General features: G+C 37.9%; 1 protein-coding gene across 1 annotated transcript; it reads right to left on the bottom strand.

The window, feature by feature from the left end:
* Positions 1-4,879: 4,879 nt before the first annotated feature.
* On the bottom strand, positions 4,880-9,402 carry LOC145129732 (light-inducible protein CPRF2-like). Its single transcript, XM_079064509.1, has 6 exons — positions 8,902-9,402; positions 6,888-6,984; positions 6,531-6,741; positions 6,282-6,357; positions 5,843-5,968; positions 4,880-5,746 (listed from the first exon to the last, which is right to left on the bottom strand). The coding sequence occupies exons 1-6, from the start codon at positions 9,376-9,378 to the stop codon at positions 5,345-5,347; spliced, it is 1,389 nt and encodes a 462-aa protein (XP_078920635.1). The 5' UTR covers positions 9,379-9,402; the 3' UTR covers positions 4,880-5,344.
* Positions 9,403-25,259: the final 15,857 nt, after the last annotated feature.

Raw genomic sequence — 25,259 nt, 5'->3', positions numbered from 1 at the left:
AGCAACTACAACTTATTCCTTCTAGGCTTACTAGCTCAACATATACAACGGTTACCAATGCAAGTGTAAAGACCTATCCCATAAGAATAACTTTATCTTGAAACTCTTAAAGGGAATCATAGTGGCATACGAATAACCTTATCTTGAAACCATTGTAAGTGTAAAGACCAATCCCATCATGGAATGAGAGGGCCATAAACTAGAGATGATTAGATAGCACCATAAGACTTACTTAGGAATACAAGCGCCATCCTCAGACATTGAAGTCAGTCGGAGATAGAGATTCGATACAAGCCCCATAAGGATTATAATCGTGAGATCCCCCGTCCAGCCCTTAGACTCGTTAGGTTTAACGACTCAACTTGTTGGTCCTAATTTATCTTTAAACCCATTAACCTAACCTCTCCGACTTCTATTAGTAGGGAATGACAATTGCACCCACGTTCAGCTATCTATTAATACATTCCCACCAGTATACCTAACCGCTAAGGCCCATCCTAATATAGTCCTTCTAGATGTATGTATTTTTATCATTCCCCGCAGTCCTTGCTTAGCTAGCGTGCTTCGAAAGCTGTCATGTAAGATTAAAGGGCAACTACCATAAATGTTAACAAAGGGAAGAAGTAAAGCGGATCAAGACAAGTCGATAGACAAAGCAGACATCCCTAGCCTCTACGAAAAGCAACTTATGGTAAACGTTTTCTAGCTCGGAAGGTCTTCAGACCAAAGTGATCGGAGCCTATGAAACTGTAACCCCAAGCTTATGTAGCCGAAAGAAAAGGAATGAAGTGTCACACTCAGGATGGTCGACCAAGACAGCCTCCTTAGCTTCCAAAAATGAAAGGCTGAAAGTCAAGTAAATGAGTTAGGAAACCGAGTGCCATCTATCCTCTTATTAGTCTTCGTGGTAGCGGGCCTTGCTTCTTTTCTTTTTCTATTGAAGGAGTAAGTTGTGCCCTTAGCATGCTTTGTCTCAGGAGTGGGTGTTGACACCCTTTTGCCTTATCATCTCTTGGTGGTTTAGTTGGGGTAGTAGATTACTTAGAGGTTGAATTTATTCTTGACTACTTTCCAGCTATTCTAGTGGATTAGCCTTGGAAAGAAAGCAGGGCATTCAACTGTCAAGTGTCCGAATCATATCCAAACCCTTACTCAACCTCTAAAGAAGAATAAGGAAATAAAGTGGTCCCTAAAAAGACTGAAAATGCTAATGACTGGAAAGTAGTGCAAAGACCTTTAGGTATGAAGCAGTGAGTTGATATGATAGAAAAATGCTTGTAAAATTGTTGGGTCTGCAGCAAATATATTGAAAATGCTTTCTAGTGAAGACCTATCTATAGATGATTTCATTTTTTCCAAAGGATCAAATGGAGTGCTATGTAAAGAAATATAGATAAGCTGGAACAAATGCATTACCTTTCTTACGAAAATAAAGGAAAACAGCAGACTATTCAGGAATCTCCTAGCTTTGGTGCAGGTAGTGAAAGTGGAGCAAGAGAAGAAGATGAAAGTGCAGCTATGAGAGTTGTTACTTCTGAACTTGATAACTTCAGCTAGCTAACTGTTTTACTGCTTTCTTTCAACCGGTGGAGTGCTATCCTTGGCATGAAGCGGCCCACCTGCTGAACTCCTACTGTCCTGCTACCAAGCATTCTCTCTTTACGGGTGCACTATGAAAGATTGCTACAATAAGAAAAGAAAAGAAAATAGACTGCCATAAATCGTAGAGCGGAACTGCCCTCGCCTACCTGCACTGACTTCCTTGCCTTACGAAAAGCATTTCAAAACTTTTTGTTTTAACTGGTAGTAGTACAAACCTAGCTGTTGATTAAGGTAAGGAAGGCAGGTTCACATCGCTATCTAAGCGCCGACGTTACTAAGTGGCTACTGGTCTAGGTGTTCGAAGCATAATTCATCAACTGGTAAATGCAGTAGTTCATCTAAAACCATTCATCTCTAAAGTCAAGGAAAGCGAAGCTAACCGCTTTGAGGCTGCTTTCGAAACATTCTTCATCGACAAGGATTTTTCTGTCATTACAACTTGGGCAAAGCCGATTGCTTTCTTCTAGAGAATCTATGGGAATGTGAGAAGCTAAGTTTCTAAATTGATCACAAAAAATAGGTAGCTCAAAATGTCAACCCTTCCTCTTAGACACTACTACTGATCAGCATGACTTTCTTTCTTGAGTAAGGTAATGGGTACGGAAACGTCCTCTTATCACAGCTTGAACGGGGTTCATTATTGGGAAGAAGACGTTTCTTCACTCGCTAGGGAAAGATAAAGGATAGATGACTTAAAATCCTGCTTCGAGATCGCAAAACTATAGTCAGAATAGGAGTTCCCATCCGTCAAGGCCTCGTTTTACCCACCCTTGGGACTAGAACTGATAGTCAAGGTCTGAACATTGTCCCACTTTCCTCATCGGGTTCCTTTCTGTTCATTATGGGGTTGTTGGGATAAAGGTGGGTTTAAGACACGTGGGTACTCTTGATGCGAAAGGATATGGATCTAGAAACCAAGATCAAAGAGTTAGTTCAAGATAAGAGCCCTTACGAACCAAGGCTTCTAAAGTTGTCGGAGGGTCCATCATCAAGAATGGCCTAAGATGGTCAGAAGCATTCCTAACAATGCTAGCTATAGCGGGAAGTTCAGTCCTCACCACCAAAAAGAAGACATCAACAATCCATATTACTTCTCTCAGTAAATAACATTCTCGTAGTTAGAGAGTAAGTAGATAGACGGATTAGTACTCTTGCCCATGGGTAGCCTTCCTTGTCGCTAAAGAAGAATGAGAATTGATAAAGTTTTATTGGGCTTCAATAGCGGAAGCAAAGAAGTCAAATCAATACAACTTTCGTGCCCAACCTAAAGATCATATCCTCGTAGCAATTGGAGCTCTTGATGGCACATTCAAGTGAGTTTATAAATGAATGAAATCAGTTGAAGGAGCGGCCAAGGAAGAATGCTTTGATTGCGTTCTGCTATGGTTGACTTTTTTCCTTGCCTAAAACAACTATCTTCTCTACGCGAACGGTTAAGAATCCTCTTTGTATGCACGTTCTCTCTTGTTTATTCTTCTAGATTTTCCTTCTTTATGCTTATTAGTGAGACTCCCTTTCTTTTTAGGTTGTCTGTAAGTCTAGTATGTGGTTTACGGGTGAGGTTACCTGGATAGCCATTCATTCAAGACAGTTCATGAATGAATGGTGAGTTTTTTATTTACTTTAATATCTTTCCTACGAAGGAAGCTTCTTTTTAGAATTTCTTGCGTGAAGAAATTGAATCAACGACATCGAATGCAAGCTCTGATAAAGTTTGATTCTTCTTTATGGACTACAACGACCTAAAGTAGTTAAATAAATAGCGATCAATCCGTAGTCAACGGGATCATGTAGGCTGCATGGGTCTTGGGCGTTGTCCGCGTGATTCAAACATAATACTTCTCCATTATTGGGCCTTTTCCATGCCTTTGCCATTTTTCTTGAAGTTTCATTATTTCTTCTTTATTTCTTCTCATCTTGTAATAGCTATATCTTAATCATATGATATTGGATTTTAATGAATCATATATCCGTGGAAAGCTAATAAAGAGTACTACAACTTCTATATAGACATTGCTGATTGAATGTGTACATAGTTCTATACTCATTTTTTCCACTTTCATCATTTTTTGCAATTTATTTTCTAATGATCATAACTTTTTCATTTCATACTCAAATGCCATTAATTTTGGTATACACATTCTTTGATATATAAGCTAAAACTTGTATTTACATATTTTGGGTTGAATATCTACATATCTCGAAATATAAGGTCTTAACGTTGGTATTTCAAATTGGCTTAAAATCTCATCATCACCAACTAGTTTTTCTTCAAACTTAGCTAAAAACTTGCTCATCCCTTAAGTCTTAACCAGCCCTTTTATATTATTTAGTCCTATTTCCATTCCAACTTTTTTTTTAAAAATTTCTTAACACATGAGTTTGGTTAGTGGTATAGCTCCAAAGTTGTTACTTTCTTTAGTTTATGTGAATTTGTATATTCACATTTTTGTTCCATTTTTGCCCTTGCATTTAATTTATTTGTACCAAAACTATATGAAATTCTTATAACTTTATGTAAGGATCACATTTACTATTATCTCACTCGATGGTCATATAAAATGCGTAATTTATCTTTTTTACCATTTTACCCTTTTTACAACTTTTTATATTTTCCAAGTTATTTTTCCTTCCTTTTCTTATTCTATAAATATCCAAATATTTGTATGCTACATAAGTATATTAGTTTAATTGGTTAGATATTGCATTATGGTAAAAACATACAACTGCATTGCCATATCTTAATCAAAATTACAAATGTTATTATTTTTGTGTATAATATTTCATAATCTCGAATGTTCTTTTTTTTTCCGGTACATAGACCAAATAAGACGATGCAAAAAAAAAAGTTCATAGATTCATAGAGATATTGAACAACATATAAATAATCATGTGTATATCCATCATTTAAATCTCCGATAATTATTCTAATAATTACATGTCCGATTTGACCTATGGACGAATACGCAAACATTCATTAAACCGCTTGTTTGAGTATTAATTAATGACAAATATTACCATAATTAAATGTAAAATACATTAATTATAAGGAATATTACCATAATTAAATGTGAAATGCATTAATAATTTCCATAATAAATATATTTTGAATTTAATTATGGCAATATTTTTCATAATTAATACTTCTTATATATGCCCTTAGGGCACATATTAGAAAATCCCTTTTTCAATTTAGCTTGTTTTATATTACACCTTCCTCCAAATAGAAATTCTTTTTTATTCATACAACCCTTCATATGTAGATAAAACTAAAAACTAAGAAAAAGGACCAGGAATGGAATTCTTTAAAATCAAAAGACCAAACGAAATAAAATCCATCAAATTTTTTCACATTCAGTGTTTCAATTTCTCCAATTTTAAACAAGACATCAATGGGGGAAGAAATATGCACAATTCAAATACCAGACCACCAACTATATTCGACACAAAAATCAGGCTCCCCAATCGAGCCTCTGCACATAAAAATGACTTGAGTTAAAATTAGAATGCAATCCTTACCAAGATTGTATTTTTGCTACACATGACATGACAAAACATAACAGGTTGTACAGCATGTATCTTGCATTGAACCGAGACAGGATGATGTGAATGGGACAAAAAATGCAATTATCTACCCCACCCAAATAGGTGCAACAATAATACGCCTATAAAGCTTGTATTGTGTACTGTGTGTACTACTGTCCTGTTTTGTCATGTCCTGTTATGTTCTATTGAACACAGTCTAACGGTCTTGGGGGACATCCCCACGGAACCGTTTTTGCAAATGTTCCAAGCTCGCCACTCGTTGCATCGATGTGGTTCGACCTATTTTTGGTGGTCCGACTTCCGACATCATGGGGTTGTGCGGTTGAATGTTTTCGATGGCCGGGAGGTTTACAGGCAGTCGTGTGTGGTGGTTGGTGGCGGGAGTAGGGTGGTGGGGGTTGGTGGCAGGAGGTGGTTGGCCGGAGTAAAAGTGTTGTTGTTTCATGTCATCTTGTATGGGAATGGAAGCATCCGAGGGTGCATCGGATGGGCTACAAGAATAGGATGGCATGGGACCCATTGTTGATATATCCGACATGGTTTGAACCATTGGGTTAAATCCAGTAATTCTTTTCACACTTTCTTCAGCCATTTTCACCTGTATACACAATCCATAAAATTATCATATTATTATTATTACTATTGTAATTTCAAATTTATAAATTTAAAATAACACTACTTTGAAAGCACCGACCTTCGCTCTCATTGTTTCAACATCAGCTTTCAGCACTCTATTATCAACAGCTGCTTCATTGTATTTTTGGCTTATGTCTGTGAGACGCTTCAGTAATGAAGAATTTTCTCCCCTTAATTGAGAAACCTATCAACAAGTATAAAAATATTTTATTTAATTAAATCATTTATCCAAATTTAGGCCATTTCTGTGACATAGGACATGACAAAACAGTCTGTACTGTGTTTGATGTGATGTACAGTGACTGACAATGACTGATTGACCGGATAAAACAGGTTGTACTATGTTTGCTACGCACTGGACACTAACTAAAACCGATGTCAAAGGAATAAAAACTTCAACTCTTTGTCCCACCCAAAAAGGTGGGACTGGGATTCACTCTCGTCTATGAAAAAGACGTAAATGCCCTCCTCATTTGTATTTAACAAAAGGAAAAGACCTGTGTCTCAAGCTCAGTCAAATGGGCCTGCTTTCTCCTCCTTGATCGTCTAGCAGATTCTCTGTTTGATAGCATTCTAAAAAGAAAAGAAAAAAATAACAAAGTACTTTCATTTATCTGTGTACTATAAATTATATATTTACACAATTATAACCAAATAAGTTATCCGTATATGATTAATCCAAATTAACTGTTATATGATTAAATCAATATTTTATTACATCTAAAGATGAAACCCTATTTACTTACCTTCTGACACGTTTTGCATCTGTGGGGTCCATATTTTGAGTTGTTTCTGTATCTCCATCAAGTTCATCATCATCTGATAATTCTCTTGATGATCCACTTGTTGCTGATTTCACTGGAACTGCAACCGCCTTCTTTTGTATAATGGGCAAAGAAGGGATCCCGATAGGCCCACCACTTTCCTTACTTGGTCCCTTGGGATCAAACCCTGACACTATATGAAACAAAATAACAATCTACTTTTATTTATCTCTTTAATTTGCCCTCATTTACTTTTTTCTTCCTTATACATCATTTATCCAAAAAGCAATTTCAAATTTGATTGAATTTCTAATATTGTAAGAAGTTAAAGGTACGAACCTTTAGAAGGCACTTGGTATCCCAATTGTGAGGTGTTGGAGGCTTGTGATCCATTGTCAGTTAAACCAGCAAAATCTTGAGCTTTTGCAGAAGATGCCTAAGAGAAAGAGTCAACTATACATATTACATAGTGCTTTGCAAAAGTTAAATCTTAAAATAAAAGCAAAAATTTTATCCACTTCAAGGAATAGGGTTAATTGGCCCAAATTAATACATTATACTTTGAAAAATGAAAAATCTATCCAATTATAGCAGTGGATTTCTTTTTATTTGGATGATATTGCTATAATTGGGTAGATTTTTCAAACTACAGGTGTACAATAAGAAAATATGAAAGTGGGATGCTAATATGCTATAATAAACAAATCAATGAAGTATATTGTTATTTCTTGCATTTATAATACTACGAGTCTACGAGGTTATCCTAAATTAAATACAATTTATGTGCAGTTTATTTTGAGTTAATGGCCTTAATGGGAACAGCTCAATTAGGTAAGCTACATGCCTATATATAGGTGTTTCTTTTTGACTTGGTGCAGAAAAAATAATAATAATAAACGGCCTATAGAAGCATATGCGTATTATTTTGATAATGGGTCTTTGTAATTATATTCAATATATTAACTAGATATGAAATTCTAAAAAGTATTGAAAGGTCAACCTTGTATTATTATAATCATAATCATAATTGTAATAATAATGATAATGGTAACAATAATAATGAAAATAATAAGAACAACAACAATAATAATAATGACAGTAAAACTTGGAGAAAAAGAAAGATGCAAAAAACATAAATACTCTTCATGAAGAAATAATTTAATTATTTAATCCTATATAAACAACTACATATCTATTATTAGAACATCGATTCCTCCAAATAACATCAAGACAAGATGACACTTTGTCCTTTTGTTCCTTTATTCTATATTCTACACCAAATTGTTTATTGATACAATTGTACATCCCTCTAAAAAGCCAACATCTGCACATCCCTTTCTACTAATGGATGGAACAAGAATATAATCAAACAGAATTGCCTAACACTCTTTGTAAGAACCAAAGTTTCACAACAACATCTATTTTGTCACCATTAAATTCTTTGGATATAGAATCTTAACATTGTGTTCTCAAACTTCTTTTTGAAGAGAAAGAGGGGAAAGGGAAAAAAACAAACAAATATATGTGTTAATCCTAACTATAGCAATCCTTGTGATAGTAATCCACTTAGCAAGACAATTAACCCTATTTTTCCTCTACATATGTGTACATCTAGAAGTACATACACAATTCAAAGTAATTAGAATGAAAAAGGATATAGGGGGTAGAATTTGAGCAGTTAGAGTATGATCTACTTTTTGAAGAATATGAGAATGAACAAGATATTTCTAGTTTCATGATTCATGGGAGGAGGTTTACTTAAACACAATCACATCCAGATAATCAACGTCAAAATTTGTGGTGTCATTGCGTAGTATACTTGTGTTTAGTCTTCCCAATTAGAAATCGTATGACATTGGTTTGATTGATTCATCTATGGTATTATGCAAGAATCCCTTTTTTGCCTCTGCACCATTGCTTCTACTATCATTAATGAGCAATAGTTGAATGATTATTTCAGAGATGAAGGACACAATTTACATCACAATACTAAAGGCATTGTTTCTAGTAAAACTATTTCACCATTCATTATTAACAAAGTTGCATCATATGAGTTTATAGCTATTTTTTTGCATTTTAATTTGATTCTCATGGATGTTACAAGAGTAAATTATATTCCACTTGTAATCAATTTAATGCGCATCAATCTCCTCTTAACCTCTGTTAGTGTAAATCTACTGGCGATCGATCACCTTGCTAGTTATTTGACATTATCTCTTTATTAGAACTAGAAAGTAAAAGAAACTACCAATGTTATTAAATCTAAGCTCGGATTTGAGTTTTACTCGGCAAATGGGCAACATAAGAAAAAATATAGATTTAAAAGAGATGCAAGACAAACAAATTTGCATACCCTAGTCAAAGCAACAGCTGCACAAGCGAGATTAAGACGACTTTTGAGGTAAGCCTGGTACTCCTCCGAATCAATAGGAACATTAGGAGGTCCGCCGGCTAAGGAAGCACCAAACGAAGTCGTCGCAGCTGCACCACCACCACCAGTGGCACTGCCAGTTGTTCTGCCGCTTTCGTTGTTCTTCAAAGTAGCAGTGGTGATGGCAACAGCCTGATTTTTGTCTCGAACCTCGTCTTGATCCTTGATCTCGACAACTTCGTTTGGTCTACAAGATGAAGATTCCGGTGGTGCCGATGCCTCTTGGAGAAAGCGTTGAAATTGCCACTCAGACATACTCCGATTCATCATCGCCGGCGTTGACTTGCTCTTAGATGCAGATGAGGAAGATGATGATTCATCCTCATCGGCGGCCCCGGCGGCCGGCGATGGCGACCAAAAGTGGCCCGCAATATCGTCCACTGAAAACATCCTATCCATTTCTCTCTCCTCTCAATTTCGACTTTAAGCATACGTATCTGAGTAGTTGCGCTCGTGGACCTTTTATCATTAAGAATTTTTTTAAACATGTCCCTCAACTTTAGACGTTTTCCTATAATTATGCGTATTCTCTTTGAACATATCATAGATAGTCCCCAATATAATTTTGACTCAAGTCAATCACTTTCAAATGTATCACACAACAATCAAATGTATCACGCAACAATCAACAATATAAAATCGATAATTTTCAAATGTATCACCCAACAATTCACGCAATTCCCAACCGTTTGATAGGCAAATATTAAGTAGATTTCATATATTTTGTCCTCATTGACTATTAAATCAATATTTTTGTAACAAAAAAAGGAGATGTTGAGTTGACAATTGAGGTTAAATTGAAACGAAATGCAGCTTTCACGATCATTTCAAATGTCCAAATCACAAGCAAAGATAATGGCATCCGCTTCTTCTGTTGGGAGCTCAAATATATGTACGTGAATCAGTTAACTTGGAAAAGGGCAGGGGTAAGGTGAGATTGTGATCAATGTGGAATGTGTACTTCTTAGACTCTCATCAACCTAGGGGAGCAGGTTCATTGGATGCCCTAATATTAGGGCAAAGATAGTAAAATTCATTAGTTAGTTATGTTTTAGGTTGTAAATGTTATAACAACCAATAAAAAACGAAAATGTAATACTTGATAAACAAATAGATTAACGTGTTGCTAAAATTTTTAAATTAAATTGTTTTTAACCCCAAAAATATGAAAAGTTTAAAATAAAAAACAAAAATAAAAATTGATGTAATTTCAAATTTATTTGTAGTATATATATTTAAAATAAAAAACTTATCAATGACATTTGTATACCAATTACGTGTCACCATTAATTATCTATTTTATAATTGCATACATAGTTAATTATAAGGTAAGTATCTTTTCATCTTAAGGAGTTGAATATGTTTTATATGCCCGAATTACTTGTAGACCAAGATGGGTAGGTAAACATTATTGGAGATACATTGGAGATATGTGTGTTTCTTTTTCTATTAAACTATGATTTTTATCGGCTATATGTTGCGGCGGCCGTAATGTATTTAAAGAGTAGTAGAAAGTGAGGTGGTTATGTACATTCGGTAATTATATGATGAAAATATACCAAAAGTTAGTTACATGAGGTAATACATTCATTAATTACAATTTCAATTTCAGGATGTAAAACCTAATTTGTTTACATACAAAAGGCATTGTCTCTTTTTATTTAGTTTAACCACAAAATGGTACATATCAGATATCCTCCTATTTTTTGTTTCTATAAATCTTCTTACCCAATTAAATAGTGACATGTGTAACATTTAATGTTCATTTAATAAAATTTAATGATATTTTTTTAATACTAATATGACACATGTCATCATTTAAATAGGTAGGAGGATCGGTATGTGTGACATCCATCAAATTTTGGTCAACAAAAGTCAATTGTGCGTATATTAGGTCAAAAAGGCGAAATGTGATTTTCTTAACATCCCTAATGTATTATTGAATATTATAATGTTACGTACGCTATTTTGAATCCATTATCGAATAAACGCTTTTATTGCGATCAGTAAACTACGGTAATGTAGTAATTCGATAAAACACACAAATATTAATGGGAATTGGGTAATGTTTATAACACGAGGTTTAGTTGTTCACAAATCCATAAACACGTTTTAAACATCATTTAGTTGGTACTCCGGTGATTATTCTGGAAAAATGTCATACATCAAGAAAACGAAATGTTATCATGTTTAACGCTCACATTTTATACAACGAATTTGAGAAAACCAATTTAATTATAAGATTTTAATATTATTGTTAATAATATTAAATAGCAATATTTTTATTAGTTATTAAACCTTACCAATTTCTCAAATCCCACCACACTTTTATAAAAATGACAAACTTTTATAAAAAGGGCTAGGTTTTTATAAAAACTATACGAGACAAATTATGTCTCTTCTCTCCCAACATATCTACTCATATCCAACATCATCATATCATCTATATAATAAAGAAATCAAGGAACCATGCTTGAATATTTTAATCAAGATGCCTACTTGATTAAAATAAGCTAGAAAGCTTACCCTAAATTAAATATTCACAACACCTTACATCTTCCCTTCCCCATGCAAACCACCACCACTCTTCTCTCTCCTTGTCCTTCTATAAATTCGGCCAAGAGGCCTCCCTCCCCACCATTTCATCTCCAATCTCACTTCTATACTCTCTAAACTCTCCAAGAATTCTCTAGTTGATTCAAGGCTTTTGGCAAGTGTTTTGCACGTATTTTTGGTAAGTTTTCTTCATATTTCCGAGATCCCACTACATTCTACCATCATCTTTTGGTTGTCTCATTTTCACTCTTGAAACAAAAATCCTAGGCAAGATCTTGGAGTTTCAAGAAGGTGTCACTCGATTCTTACCTCCTATTTCCCACCATTTCTTGCCATCTTCTAGGGAAAGCACAAAAGGTGAGTTCATACCCCCATTTCTACTAGTTTTCACTCATTTTACACTTTCGAGGGAGGTTACATGCTATGCAAACAAAATACATTTGGACAATGACTTTACACAAAGGTCCTGGATCTAATATAGGATGGATAAAACTTTTAACCTTTGGGTAATACTCTTACATGCATGTTTATGTTCTATTTATGAAATATATACATATATTCATGCTTTCAAAGAAAACACACAAGTCTCATTCTTTCATATGCACAAGTTTCTAGTATTAATCTATTGTATGATGGATAATACCTTTATCCATTAGATAATATTATTACACACTGGACAAACACAAACTAACATTTTTACCAAAAGTCTAGTTTTGAAAGATTAAAACTTTGTATTTACACATTGGATAAAACCATTACCCCTAGGATAATACCATTATCCATTGGGTAATATTATTATACACTATATTAATACTATGGAAAATTGATATTTACACATACAAGGGTTTTCATTACATCAAAACGTAAACCTGTTGAAAGAATTATGTGAGACAAAGTCTTCACCGTACCTACCAGAGTACACACTAGAGTCCTGAATTATAACCCGAATCTCGGTAAGAGAGCGTGATACTTGTGTATAGATCTATACGGGTTATTTTCTGAAAATATTGGATTTTCTGGGAACAAACACTACATTTTTAAGTATGGTTATTTACTTATACACTACATTTATAAGTAAGGTTATTTACTTATACACTACATTTATAAGTATGGTTATTTACTTTTACACTGCATTTATAAGTATGGTTATTTACTTATACACTACATTTATAAGTATGGTTATTTACTTATACGCAATATTTATAAGTATAGTTATTTACTTATATACTACATTTATAAGTATGGTTTTTTACTTATACACTCGATTTTTGGATAATAAAAATCACATGACAAGTCACACTTTTTATAAGTTTAGAAGTTATGAGAACTTTTATTTTATAAATGCTTTTGGATACATGCTACACACATACATTCTTCTTTTACGCTGAAGGCGTACAAATATAAAACATTTTACAAGGATATTATTTTTACACAAGGAAAAATATCGGATTTTTCTACAACTGAACTCTTATGAACTCATCAACTTTATGTTGATTTTTTTAAAACGGCATGTAATCTCAGGAAACAATTAAGCTCGGGTCAGTGGAGCTACTTTTGAAGACAAGACACCTAATATCATTACGAGAACTACTTTGTTTGATAACATGCAAACCTTGTAATGTATTTTGATACTAAGTAACATATGGGTCATGTAACTGATATAATCATATGATATGTTGGTTGTTTATGTACTTGTGTTTCAATGTATACAATTATTGTGATACTATGATCATTGTTCCACCCCCCGGACGTTTCCTCCATCCGGTTTGGGGGTGTAACAGATTGGTATCAGAGCAATTGTTTATAGCGAACTAAGTATATTCTTCCATGTAAGAAATACAACTATAGATATAGGGACTAATACCTCTGACTAAAAATTTGAAGTTATAATTATGCTTAAAATATAATAATAATTATTATATGAAAGTATACACATATAAAAGAAAGTTAGTGTCACAATGAAACAAATCAAGAACATCAAAGTTTAGGTTGAACACTATGGCTAGACCTAGTATGACATGTTGTCAAATCATGGGGGAGTATAGTCTGATCAACTACACTTGACCAAGGTTTGACGAACATGTAACTGGGCCTGGGCATAGGGGACAACCGGGTAAACGTAAGTAATCTACATATGAATACTTCACAACCTCATCAAATATCTACACTAACAACTTAGTTGCACTACTTAGTTACTAAGAATCACGTAGATTGCGACCTTATACACCCTTTTGTTTTTAGTCATGGCGAGATTCCACCATAGAGACCCCTATTATCCCGTTATGGCAGCTAATGGATGGATCGAGGAAGAACCAGGGGAAATTCACGAGGAAGACCCTGCAGAGGATCCGGAAGAGGATTCCGAGAAGGAGTCAGATGAGGAGATGGACATCGAGGGGGATCATTAACAAGCCTTATCCCATCAGGGGCATATATGAGCCCCTTCCGCCTCCTTTTTTCAAGATGTCCCCCATGGTATGCGACAACTACACTCATTGGTGTGCAGGTGGACACTACGACCCACGTACACTCCTTAGAGGAGAGGGTGGCTTCCTTGGAGCGACAAGCCCTAGCAGCTGAGACTAGGGCAGTGGCCATGGAGCAAAGGGTAGAACAAACTAATCGTGAGATGAGCGAGATGGCTGGACACCTTTTACGCTATTTTGACATCTGATATATAGGTTAGCCAATTGAGGTCATGCCACTCAGACGAAGCTCGAGAGTCCGTATGGGACCAACACCAACACCAATCCCAACACCGGCATCCATGGACGCAACCGCAATCAAAGAAATGATTGCACAAAAGGGTAGCAACCGCAGCAGCTAACTACCACGCCGATAGACACAAGGGGTCAGGACACGTAAACAACAGTTTCCATAATGACAGTCGAGGAAACTCCCGGACTTGCTCATACAAGGACTTTTCCAACTGTAAATCCAAAAACTTCTATGGCAACGGAGGAGTGATCGAACTAACACGTTGTTTCGAGAATATTGAATTAGTGTTTGAGATCAACTCCTGCACGAACGAGTGCAAGGTGAAATTCGTTGCCTGCACATTCATGGATTCCGCCCTGTCATGGTGGAATGGCCATGTAAAGGCTATAGGCCTCACTACTGAGAACGCCATGAGTTGGGAAGAGATGAAACTCATGATGATAGAGGAATATTGTCCGAGGAGTGAGGTTCAAGGCTTAGAAAAAGAACTCTAGAATCTCACCATGAAGGATTCAGAGATAACGGCTTATACCAACCGCTTCAATGATCTGGCTGTCTTGTGCCTAGGAATGGTTACTCCTGAGTACAAAAAGATAGAGAGATAAATCTGGGGTCTTACCCCACAAATCCAAGGGATGGTCATTTCTTCTCGACCAACCACCCTTGACAGCGCAAAGCGAATCGCTCATCAGTTGACTGACCAAGGCATCCGCGCAGGGAACCATGGTTCAGAAAGCCGACCCTCTTAAAGGGAGAGATAGCAAGAGGAAATTATGGGATAAAAAAGAAGGAAAGACCCCAACAGGGTCCCCAGAAGAAACAAGGGACAGTGGCAGTTGTCACCGTTATCACACCTGCATCCACCAACCAAACGAAGAAATACTATAGGAACCTCCCAAAATATGGCAAGTGTCCTTATCACCATATCGTCGCCTGTATGGAGATGTATTGCTCCAATTGCAGACAAAAGGGGCACACTACCAAGTTCTGTAGGGCCCCAACCCATGTGGCCAACCAAACTTCCAACTCAGGAGTAACCCACTCTTGCTATGGATGTGGAGAGACAGGACACTTCAAGAAGGACTGCCCAAAAACAAAGAATCAAGGTAGAGGAGGACAAGGCAGAGCATTGACCATAGGAACAAGAGAAGCAATGCAGGAGCCCACCGTTGTAACTGGTACGTTCCATGTCAATAACTCTTATTCCTACATACTTTTCGACAGTGGTGCCGAGAAAATCTTTGTTAGCCATAAGTTCAAACAACTACTAAATCAGAACCCACAAACACTTAAGGAAATCTATACAGTAACGACGTCTGGCACCTCCATGGCCTCCTCTGTTGTGAGTTGGAAAGCACGACCTTGAGCCCTTGGGGGCTCCGCCCTACCCTGACACCCATCTGTGATCCCCAGTGAAGCTGGTGCTGGAGCCTACGTCAGTCGTGCAGTGAGCAAAGGATAGTTGGCCTTATTATGATCAACATGCTCACAATGATAACAGATCCTGGTGGTCAGTGTGGGGGCCTGTTGGCGACAATCCTTGGCATAATGCCCCTCCTTGCCACATTTGTGGCACCTAAAAGAAGATCGACAAGAACCCTCATGGGCCTTTCCCCACTTGCCACAAGTACGCTGCGTATGCACCGGAGCCTGCCTCCCCTCCCTTGCCTGGAGCTTCATCTCAATCTCCCACCTCCTCGCAGCCTCCTTCAGCTCCACAAGGGTAACATAACGCTGAGTGGACACAAATTGGTAGATGTACGTCTTGAGTATGCTCAAGTACCGGGTCATTTGAGCTTTCTCGGAAGCAACAAACTCATGAAAAAACAGAGCTCTCTCAGTAAACATCTTGGTGATCTCAGTCACCGACTCAGTCCCCTGCCTCAGGTCCAAATACTCCTGGGCCAACCTCTCCTTCTCCACCAATGGAACATATCTCATGCGAAACATCTCAGAAAACTGCTCCCATGTCACAACAACCCTCTGCTCAGGGGTGTAGGAACCAGTCACCAATCTCCACCAGTCCTTCGTTTCTGACCGAAGAAGGTTCAGGGTGCACTTGACCTGCTGGTCAGCAGGGGAGGAGCATGTGAAGAAACACCCTTCAACATCGGATAACCACCTCATCGTAATGATCAGATCCTGAACCCCATCGAACACCGGGAGCTTCGTATTATCGAAGTCCCGGTACTGGAAGGCTCTCTCTTCATGAATCCCAGTGACTACAACAACCATGGTAGCTGCAACAACAACAACATCAGAAAGTGTCGCATAACAATCATCAAATAACTCAATCATGGCGGTCTTGATAGACCCAAACAACTTTGGTATCGATCCCCGGATAGCAGTAACAACCTCAGCGTAAATCAACTCCCTAATCTGATCCTCAGTCAACCCCGACCTATCATGGCCACCTGCTCCAGCTCCTAAACCTGATCCCCTCGTGAACACCATACTGAAAATAAACCAGAATATATCAGACAAGACACATTTAATACCATATGAGCTATTCTAAATAACGAAACCCTAGGGTTTGTGACCTCCCTGCTACGCATATGGGTCCTGTGCTTCCGGTAGTACGGACTCATACTACCTTCCACACCTACTCGTATTTGTCTTAGAAGATCATCACAACAACCCTAACATCACACACTAGAATACACATACATCATATTCTCACTCCCTAGAGAAAGGCTAGACATTCCTCAACTGGTCGGTTGCTCACACCTAACCTATCCATGAAACTTCCACCAACCCTGCAACACTTGCGTATGCTAATCATACATAACACTGGATACTATAGACAGTCGAATACTTGATTCTACCCTAAGCCCTTCATCAAACAAGAACAGGAAATAAGGCCAAACCAAACATTCTCAGGATATAGAATCTTAGTTATGTACAACTATAATGCATACACTAAGCAACTACAATAATGATGTCAATTCCATACAAGAAAGAATCCTAGGCTATCAGGCATCACATATCAGACAATTCTATCATGCAATTTCGGAAGATCCTTAGCCTACCAGTAGCATGCTATTCTAACATAAACATAATATCAAATAACAGTGTGAGTAACTTGGGGTATACTTTCTTGCTCCGGTTGATCATACACATCGCATCCTTCCTTGGTTACTTTTGAAAACAATTTTGAAAACCATTTTAAAAACTTTTGTAGTTCCCTAGTTTGAGTATGGATTCACACGCATGTTCATCCGATTCTCTCAAACCAAGGCTCTGATACCAACTTGTAACACTCCAAAAACCAAAGAAATTTAAAAAATTTAAAATCAACCGTTAACCAATATTGTTTACAAAAAGAGTTATTGTTTCAAAAACGTTATTCATAATCAGAGTTTTCCCAAGACCCAGTGACGTAAAACATGAAGATGTGGATGATCACGCCTTCGCTTTCCCATGATCCTTGAAAGTACCTAAAATAATAAACTGAAACTGTAAGCCAAAGCTTAGTGAGTTCCCCCAAAGTACCAACACACTACATAACAAACAAAACATGAAAATATGAGCCTTCAGCCTGACTGGACCGCCTCGCAGGGCCTACAACCTATCTGGACCGCTCCACGAGCCTTCGACATGACTGGACCGCCTCGCAGGGCCTACAGCCTATCCAGACCGCTCTACAAGCCGCCGGCCTGACTGGACCGCCTTGTAGGGCCTACAGCCTATCCGGACGTCCTCGAGTGTTTTGGCCTTCAGCACGAAGTAGGACCGCCTCAACCCAAACACAATATGTCGACATATGTAACAGATAAACATAAACATAGAACCACCAAATACAAATAACCATACATATCTACCAATTAGTCATAGACTAGCATAATACTATCCTATAACCATGATACATAATCTAGTGGGCCGTTATTGGTGCCTTCGACCCACGAGTATAGTGAGGAAAACTCACCTCTCAGTCTAAAAAAGGTATCTGGCAAAACACAGCTTCGAATGATAACTCAGTTGGTCACCTAAGCACCAAATAATGACCAATCTCAAAAACACTCAAATAACCTAAAATACCCTTAGATCAAACTTGGTCAAAGGTCAAAGTCAACAAAACTAGCTGAGTCAACCTAGCTGAGTATGTGGGGCGAACTCATCTGTACGCGGGGAGTACTCGATGGCTAACCAGGAGACGAGGGTTTGGCCACGTACGTGCAACGTACCAATTGGTACGCCCAACGTACGTAGTTAGACCTCATCTTAACCCGATAAGTGCTTAATACTTCATCTTTTACATCCAAAATTGTGACATCCCCAATTTCACGGCCAGAAAAGACCGATTTAATTTTATGCTTTTTAAAATAAAATCAGAGTAATCCTTTGATTAAAAGAGTTGCGGAATTTGTTCCCAAAATAAAATAAGATGAAATTTATCAAAGCATTTCCGAAGAAATGTATTTCATTATAAAAACTTTAGGATGTCATATTTGATACAGACCAAAAGCATAAACGGTACAAAATAGTCCTTACAAGAGTTATTTACAACTACTGGTCTATAATCCAAAATATCTTGATAAGCCATCCAACTTATGCTCTGGTGCCACTACCTGTAATACAAAGAAAAACTGAGTGGGTCAGGCTTGGGGGCCTGGTGAGCATATAGGGTTTTCAACCCACAATAAATAATTATATTAAGTTCATCAACCAACAATAACCCGATTACCCATTCCCGTTATCCTCACTTTACGTCCCTAAAACAACTATCACAAGGGACCTAGTCTAAGGATTTTCATCGGGATGGACACTACTACAAAGGGGGTTCCTCAGCAATAAATTTCCTAAAGGCAACCATGAGGGGGGATAGAGTACACCGGTGAACACATCGTTCACAAACACCTACAGGTTGCGAACCTGTCAGCGTTCTACTGGACTGTCTAGAAAGAGTCTGTGGTCGCCATCCATACTCCACTAGATGACTAGATCAACAACAACATCGAGGCCTCTCATCATTTTATTTCATCACACATCAACTATCTACTCATGTTTTACCCAACATTTTTGTAGATAAAAAATATATATATTTATATACAGCTTAAAACCTATATAAAACATTCATTTAACACTTATTTCAAATAAACAAATAATATATAAACACATAGCACGTATTTTATAGAGAATAATTCATATCTATGTGTTAGAAGAAAATGACTATACACTCACATGATAAGACGATGATCGGACAACACTACCGCTCTTAAGGTAATATTCTTCGATGAAACCGGGATGTTTTCTAAAAAATCGGGCTTCTCGCGGGCAGAGTTTCGGCTCGAAAACTCTTTTCCTCGGGATCTTCGGGGCGTCGGGACTTGCTTCGGGTGTCGGAATGATACACTAGGCTTCAGGAGTATTTCTCACAAAGTAGAAGAAAGTTTAAGGGTGAAGGAAATGGAAATTAGCAACCAAAATCGGCTGACTTCGGTTTCTATTTATAGGGTGCAAATTCGACATCACGTCGTGAACATGCAATTGTTCACGTCGTGAACTTGGTCATGACCAGTTCGTAGACTCGACGTCTGAAAGCCTGGCCCTGGAAGGTGTCAATCAACTAGTTCATGTCGTGAACCTCTTGTTCACGTCGTGAGTTCTGACAGAGGTTGAAGTTTGTGCCCCGAACTTCACAAATTCATATCGTTCGCATACGAGTTCCGTTTTTGACGCTCTTTATATCCACGCGTAGGTGAGATTATGCTCTACAACTTTCGTTTAGACTCCGTCGGGCTGGTTTTGATATTATTTTTAATATTATATTTTTAGTAGGCCGGGACAGGAAAAGTCCGTTAAAAATTCGTAACTTCTTCATCCGACGTCCGTTTTCGTCTGTCTTTTTACCGTTTCACTACTATTAACGAGATCTTCGATTCTTGTTTAGATTGTTTCGGCTAAAATCACTCGATTTCATATTCGAGTTTTGGGCTGCATACCGCTAAGCTGAAACTTAGAAAAATCATAACTTCCTCATACGAAGTCAGATTTGAACGTTCTTTTTATGCACGCTCTCGGTTTAACGTATTCTACGACTTTCGTTTAGATCGCTAAGGCTAAAAATCGCTCTATCGTAAATTCACTATTTACGTCACGCAGTGTCGTACCGGTTCTGTCGCGAAACTTCGACAAGTCATAACTTCTTTGTTATAACTCGGATTTCGGCATTATTTACATATCCAGAATCCTTGTCACGACCACTACCTCTTTATGTATAGATATTGGGTTAATCTAACATTTTATTTTAACGCTCATATTTATCCTTAATTTATTTAAATCACAACAATTAAGCATAAAACACATAATAATCAAATAATACATTTTTATTATTTCAAAACGGGTTACAAAGGTTAACCTAGACTATTACATCATCATTAATGCCTAGCCTGGAAACAAGGGCGTTACAATTCTCTTCCCTTAGGATGATTCCGTCCCCGGAATCACACATCAGCAAACAAATGCGGATAGCGACTCATCATGTCACTCTCCGTTTCCCAGGTGAGATTTGGCTCATTCGTATGTTTCCAACGGACAAGCACTAATTCGACCATCTTGCGTCGCAACTTCTTAGTCTTACGGTCAACGATTGCTTCTGGTTCTTCAATTAACCTATGGTTTTCATCAATCCTTAACTCGGAAATTGGAATTATATCTGGAACTTCTCATGTGAACTTCCTCAAATAACACACATGGAAAATGTTATGAATACCATTTAGTTCTTTGGGTAATTCGAGCTTGTAAGCTTGGTTTCCAATCCTCTGAAGAACTTTAAACGGTCCAATAAATCTTGGACTTAACTTTCCCCTTTTTCCAAATATTATAAGTCCCTTCCATGGTGAGAAAATAAGCAAAACCGAATCTCCAACTTCAAAAGTCATCGGTCTTCGCTTTTTGTCAGCATAGCTCTTTTGACGATCCTGAGCTGCTAACATTCTTTCTCTAATTACTTTCAAAATTTCAGCAGTTTGATGGACTATCTCTATGACATCCCCTAATTTCTCGGCCAGAAAAGACCGATTTAATTTATGCTTTTTAAAATAAAATCAGAGAAATCTTTTCAAAAAATGTTGCGGAATTGGTCCCCAAACAACATATGATAAAAGTTTATCAAAACCCTTCATTAAGAAGGTATATATTTTTCATATATATCAAAACCTCGGGATGTCATGTTCCGATACAGATCAAAAGCATAAACAAGACATTATAAGCCTTACTACAGTTATTTACAACTACTGGCCTATAATCCAAAAATCTCACGTCATCCTCCGACTAAGCTCGGGGTCCACTACCTGTAATCATAAAAAAACTGAGTGGGTCAGGCTTGGGAGTCTGGTGAGCATATAGGGTTTTCAACCCACAGTAATAATAAACTTATTAAGTTCACCAATCAACAATAACCCTGATTACCCGTTCCCGTTATCCTCACTTTACGTCCCTAATCACTTTTCACAAGGGACCTAGCCTAAAGAATATGATCGGGATGGACACTACTGCTAAGGGGTTTCCTCAGCCATATATGTCCTAAAGGCAACCATGAGGGGGATGGAGTACAGCGAATAAACACCCAAGTTCATTAACACCTACAGGTTGCGGACCTGCTAATGTTTCCCACTGGACTGTCTAGAAAGCCCGTGGTCGTCATCCAAACTCCGCTAGATGACTGAATCACAAATCACAATGAGGCCTTTCATCACTTTTATTTTATCACACATCACTATCTACCCATGTTCTACCCAACATATTTGTAGATACAAATACTTATACAGTTTAAAACTTGTATAAAACATCAACTCAACAGTCACCTCAAATAAACAATTAATATATTTACACATAGCACGTATTATAAGGTAAATACTTCATATCTATGTGTAAAATAAAAGTGACTATACACTCACTTGTTTTGATGATAATCGGGCAACAATTCGTTTCCTAAAACGTTCGTTTCTAATAAAACCGGGAGTTTTATTGAGAAACCGGGTTCTGCAAAAGTCGGCCTTCGAAACCGAAAAGATAAATTTTCCGGGCTTTACGGGCTCTTCGTGGCGTATTCTGGGGCTTATAATCGATACCGGGGCTTCGGGGGATGTTAATATGAAGAAAATATGAAGAAAGGGGTGAAAAGTGTTGAAATCCCAAAAGTATCCGAGAAGGCTCGCAGGAGGCTTCTATTTATAGGAGTCCGAAGTCTTGATCCGACGGCTGAGAAAGAACCACGCGTCGCAGATCTGAAGCTCGCAGGGGGGGGGGGGGATGGCTCGCACGAGGCTGCACATGCGAAGGCCTCGGTGGCAGTTGCTGATTGGACCGCGGACTCGCAGTCCATGTGCAAGGCTCGGAGTAAGGCGTGCGAGGTTCGGATTGGGCCTCCCTTCGGTCGAATCAAAATCCGACACGTGGCTTCGCATGACTCACCATTTCGGACACGTCGCACATGCGAGGCGAGGGTGACGTGGCAACTCGTGACTATGCGAATTTTCTCGGTTTTTGTGCAAAAACTTCTAAAATCCATAACTTTCGCATACGAGCTCCGTTTTTGACGTTCTTTATATGCACGCGTAGGTAAAATTACGGTCTACAACTTTCGTTTAGACTTCGTCAGCTAATTTTGACTTAAATTTTTATATTATTATTTTTAACAGACCGGGACAGGAAATCCGTTAAAAATTCATAACTTCTTCATCCGACGTCCGTTTTCGTCAGACTTTTTACCGTTGTGCTACTAATGACGAGACCTTCGATTCTCGTTTAGGTCGTGTCGGCTAAAAATCATTCGATCTAATATTCGAGTTTTTAGCTGTCTACTGCTAAGCTGAAACTTCGAAAAATCATAACTTCCTCATACGAAGTCAGATTTGGGCGTTCTTTTTATACCTACTCTCGGTTTAACGAACACTACAAGTTTTGTTTAGATCACTAAGGCCAAAAAGTAGTTTATCAAAAACTCACTTTTTACGACATTCGGCCCCGTGCCGGTTTGTCGCGAAACTTCGACAGGTCATAACTTCTTCGTTATAACTCGGATTTCGGCATTCTTTATATATCCGTAATCCTTGTCACGCCCACTACAAGTTTCTTAATAGATATCGGCTTTATCTAAAATTTAATTTTTGACGCTCATTTTTATTCTTAATTAATTAAGCCCTAATAATTAAGCATAAAACACATAATTCACATAATATTCACATAATTCCTTTTCATTTCTTCAAAATGAGTTACAAAGGTTAACCTAGACTATAATGTCAATATAAATGCCTAGCCTAGAAACACGGGCATTACAATTCTCTCCCCCTTAGGATGATTTCGTCCCCGGAATCACACATCAGCAAACAAATGCGGGTAGCGACTCATCATGTCACTCTCCGTTTCCCAAGTGAGATTTGGCCCATTTGTATGTTTCCAACGCACAAGCACTAAATCGACCATCTTGCGTCTCAGATTCTTAGTCTTACGGTCAACGATTGCCTCAGGTTCTTCGATCAACCTCTTGTTTTCATCCAACCTTAACTCAGAAATCGGAATTATGTCGGGCACATCTCCCGTAAACTTTCTCAAATAACACACATGAAATGTGTTATGAATACCCTCCAGTTCTTCCGGTAATTCTAGCTTGTAAGCTTGATTCCCGATCCTCTGAAGAACTTTAAATGGTCCAATAAACCTTGGACTCAACTTTCCTCTCTTACCAAATCTTATAAGTCCCTTCCACGGCGAGACTTTAAGTAAAACCGAATCTCCAACATCGAAGGATATCGGTTGTCTTTTCTTGTCAGCATAACTCTTTTGTCGATCTTGAGCAGCTAACATCCTTTCCCTTATCACTTTCAACTTTTCAGCAGTTTGATGGACTATCTCAGGTCCCATAAACTGCTTTTCCCCAGCTTCCAGCCAGCATGATGGCGTTCGACACTTCTCCCCATACAAAGCGTGATAAGGTGCCATCTTGATGCTCGAGTGGAAACTATTATTATAGGAAAATTCTACTAGAGGTAAGTGTTCATCCCAGTTACCTTGTAATTCTAGGGTACATGCTCTCAGCATATCCTCCAATGTTTGAATCGTTCGTTCGCTCTGACCATCAGTTTGCGGATGGTAAGCTGTACTCAAACACAACTTGGTACCCAATTCCTCTTGTAGACTTCTCCAAAACCTTGAGGTAAAACGGCTGTCACGATCGGATACAATCGTTAACGGAACAACGTGTAGCCTCACTATTTCCTTCACGTAAGAATTCGCAAGTTTATCCATAGACCATTTCTCATTAGCGGCTATGAAATGCGCACTCTTAGTGAAGCGATCAACGACCACCCAAATCATATCGTGACCGTTCCTTGTTCTGGGCAGTTTAGTCACAAAATCCATAGTGATATCTTCCCATTTACCCATGGGTACAAGTAAAGGTTCTAAACTCCCATACGGTTTCTGATGTTGTGCCTTAACCCTAGCACATGTTACACACTCGTCCACATACTTAGCAACATCGAGCTTCATCGTCGGCCACCAGTAATAGGGTTTTAGATCCCTATACATTTTCGTACTGCCGGGATGAATCGAGTACATGGTCTTGTGAGCTTCTTCCATCAGAAGACCTCTTACTTCTCCCGTCTTAGGTACCCAAATCCTATCTTTGAATACCTTCAGTCCTTGACCGTTTGTATCAAACACCAACGTTTTACTCAAACGTTCCTCCTTCCGATCAATTTTCTCTAAAGCTTCCTCCTGAGCTTTCTTTATACTTTCCACAATTGTCGAGACAACTTCAATTCTCAACGCTCTTGGCCTTCTCTTTTCAAGATTTACTTTCCGACTGAGAGCATCAGCAACAACATTTGCTTTACCAGGGTGGTAAAGTATCTCACAGTCGTAGTCCTTGAGTAGTTCTAGCCAGCGCTGTTGCCTCATGTTCAATTCCTTCTTATTAAAGAGATATTGAAGACTCTTATGATCAGTGAAAAGTTTACACTTAGTAGCATAAAGATAATGCCTCCATATCTTTAAGGCGAATA

Source organism: Lactuca virosa, chromosome 8 (assembly GCF_052849685.1).
Source record: "Lactuca virosa cultivar CGN04683 chromosome 8, Lactuca_virosa_CGN04683_v6, whole genome shotgun sequence".
NCBI classification, from domain to species: Eukaryota; Viridiplantae; Streptophyta; class Magnoliopsida; order Asterales; family Asteraceae; genus Lactuca; species Lactuca virosa.
Note: the sequence above shows the minus strand (reverse complement) of the source record. Positions and strands in the feature narration are given on the sequence as shown.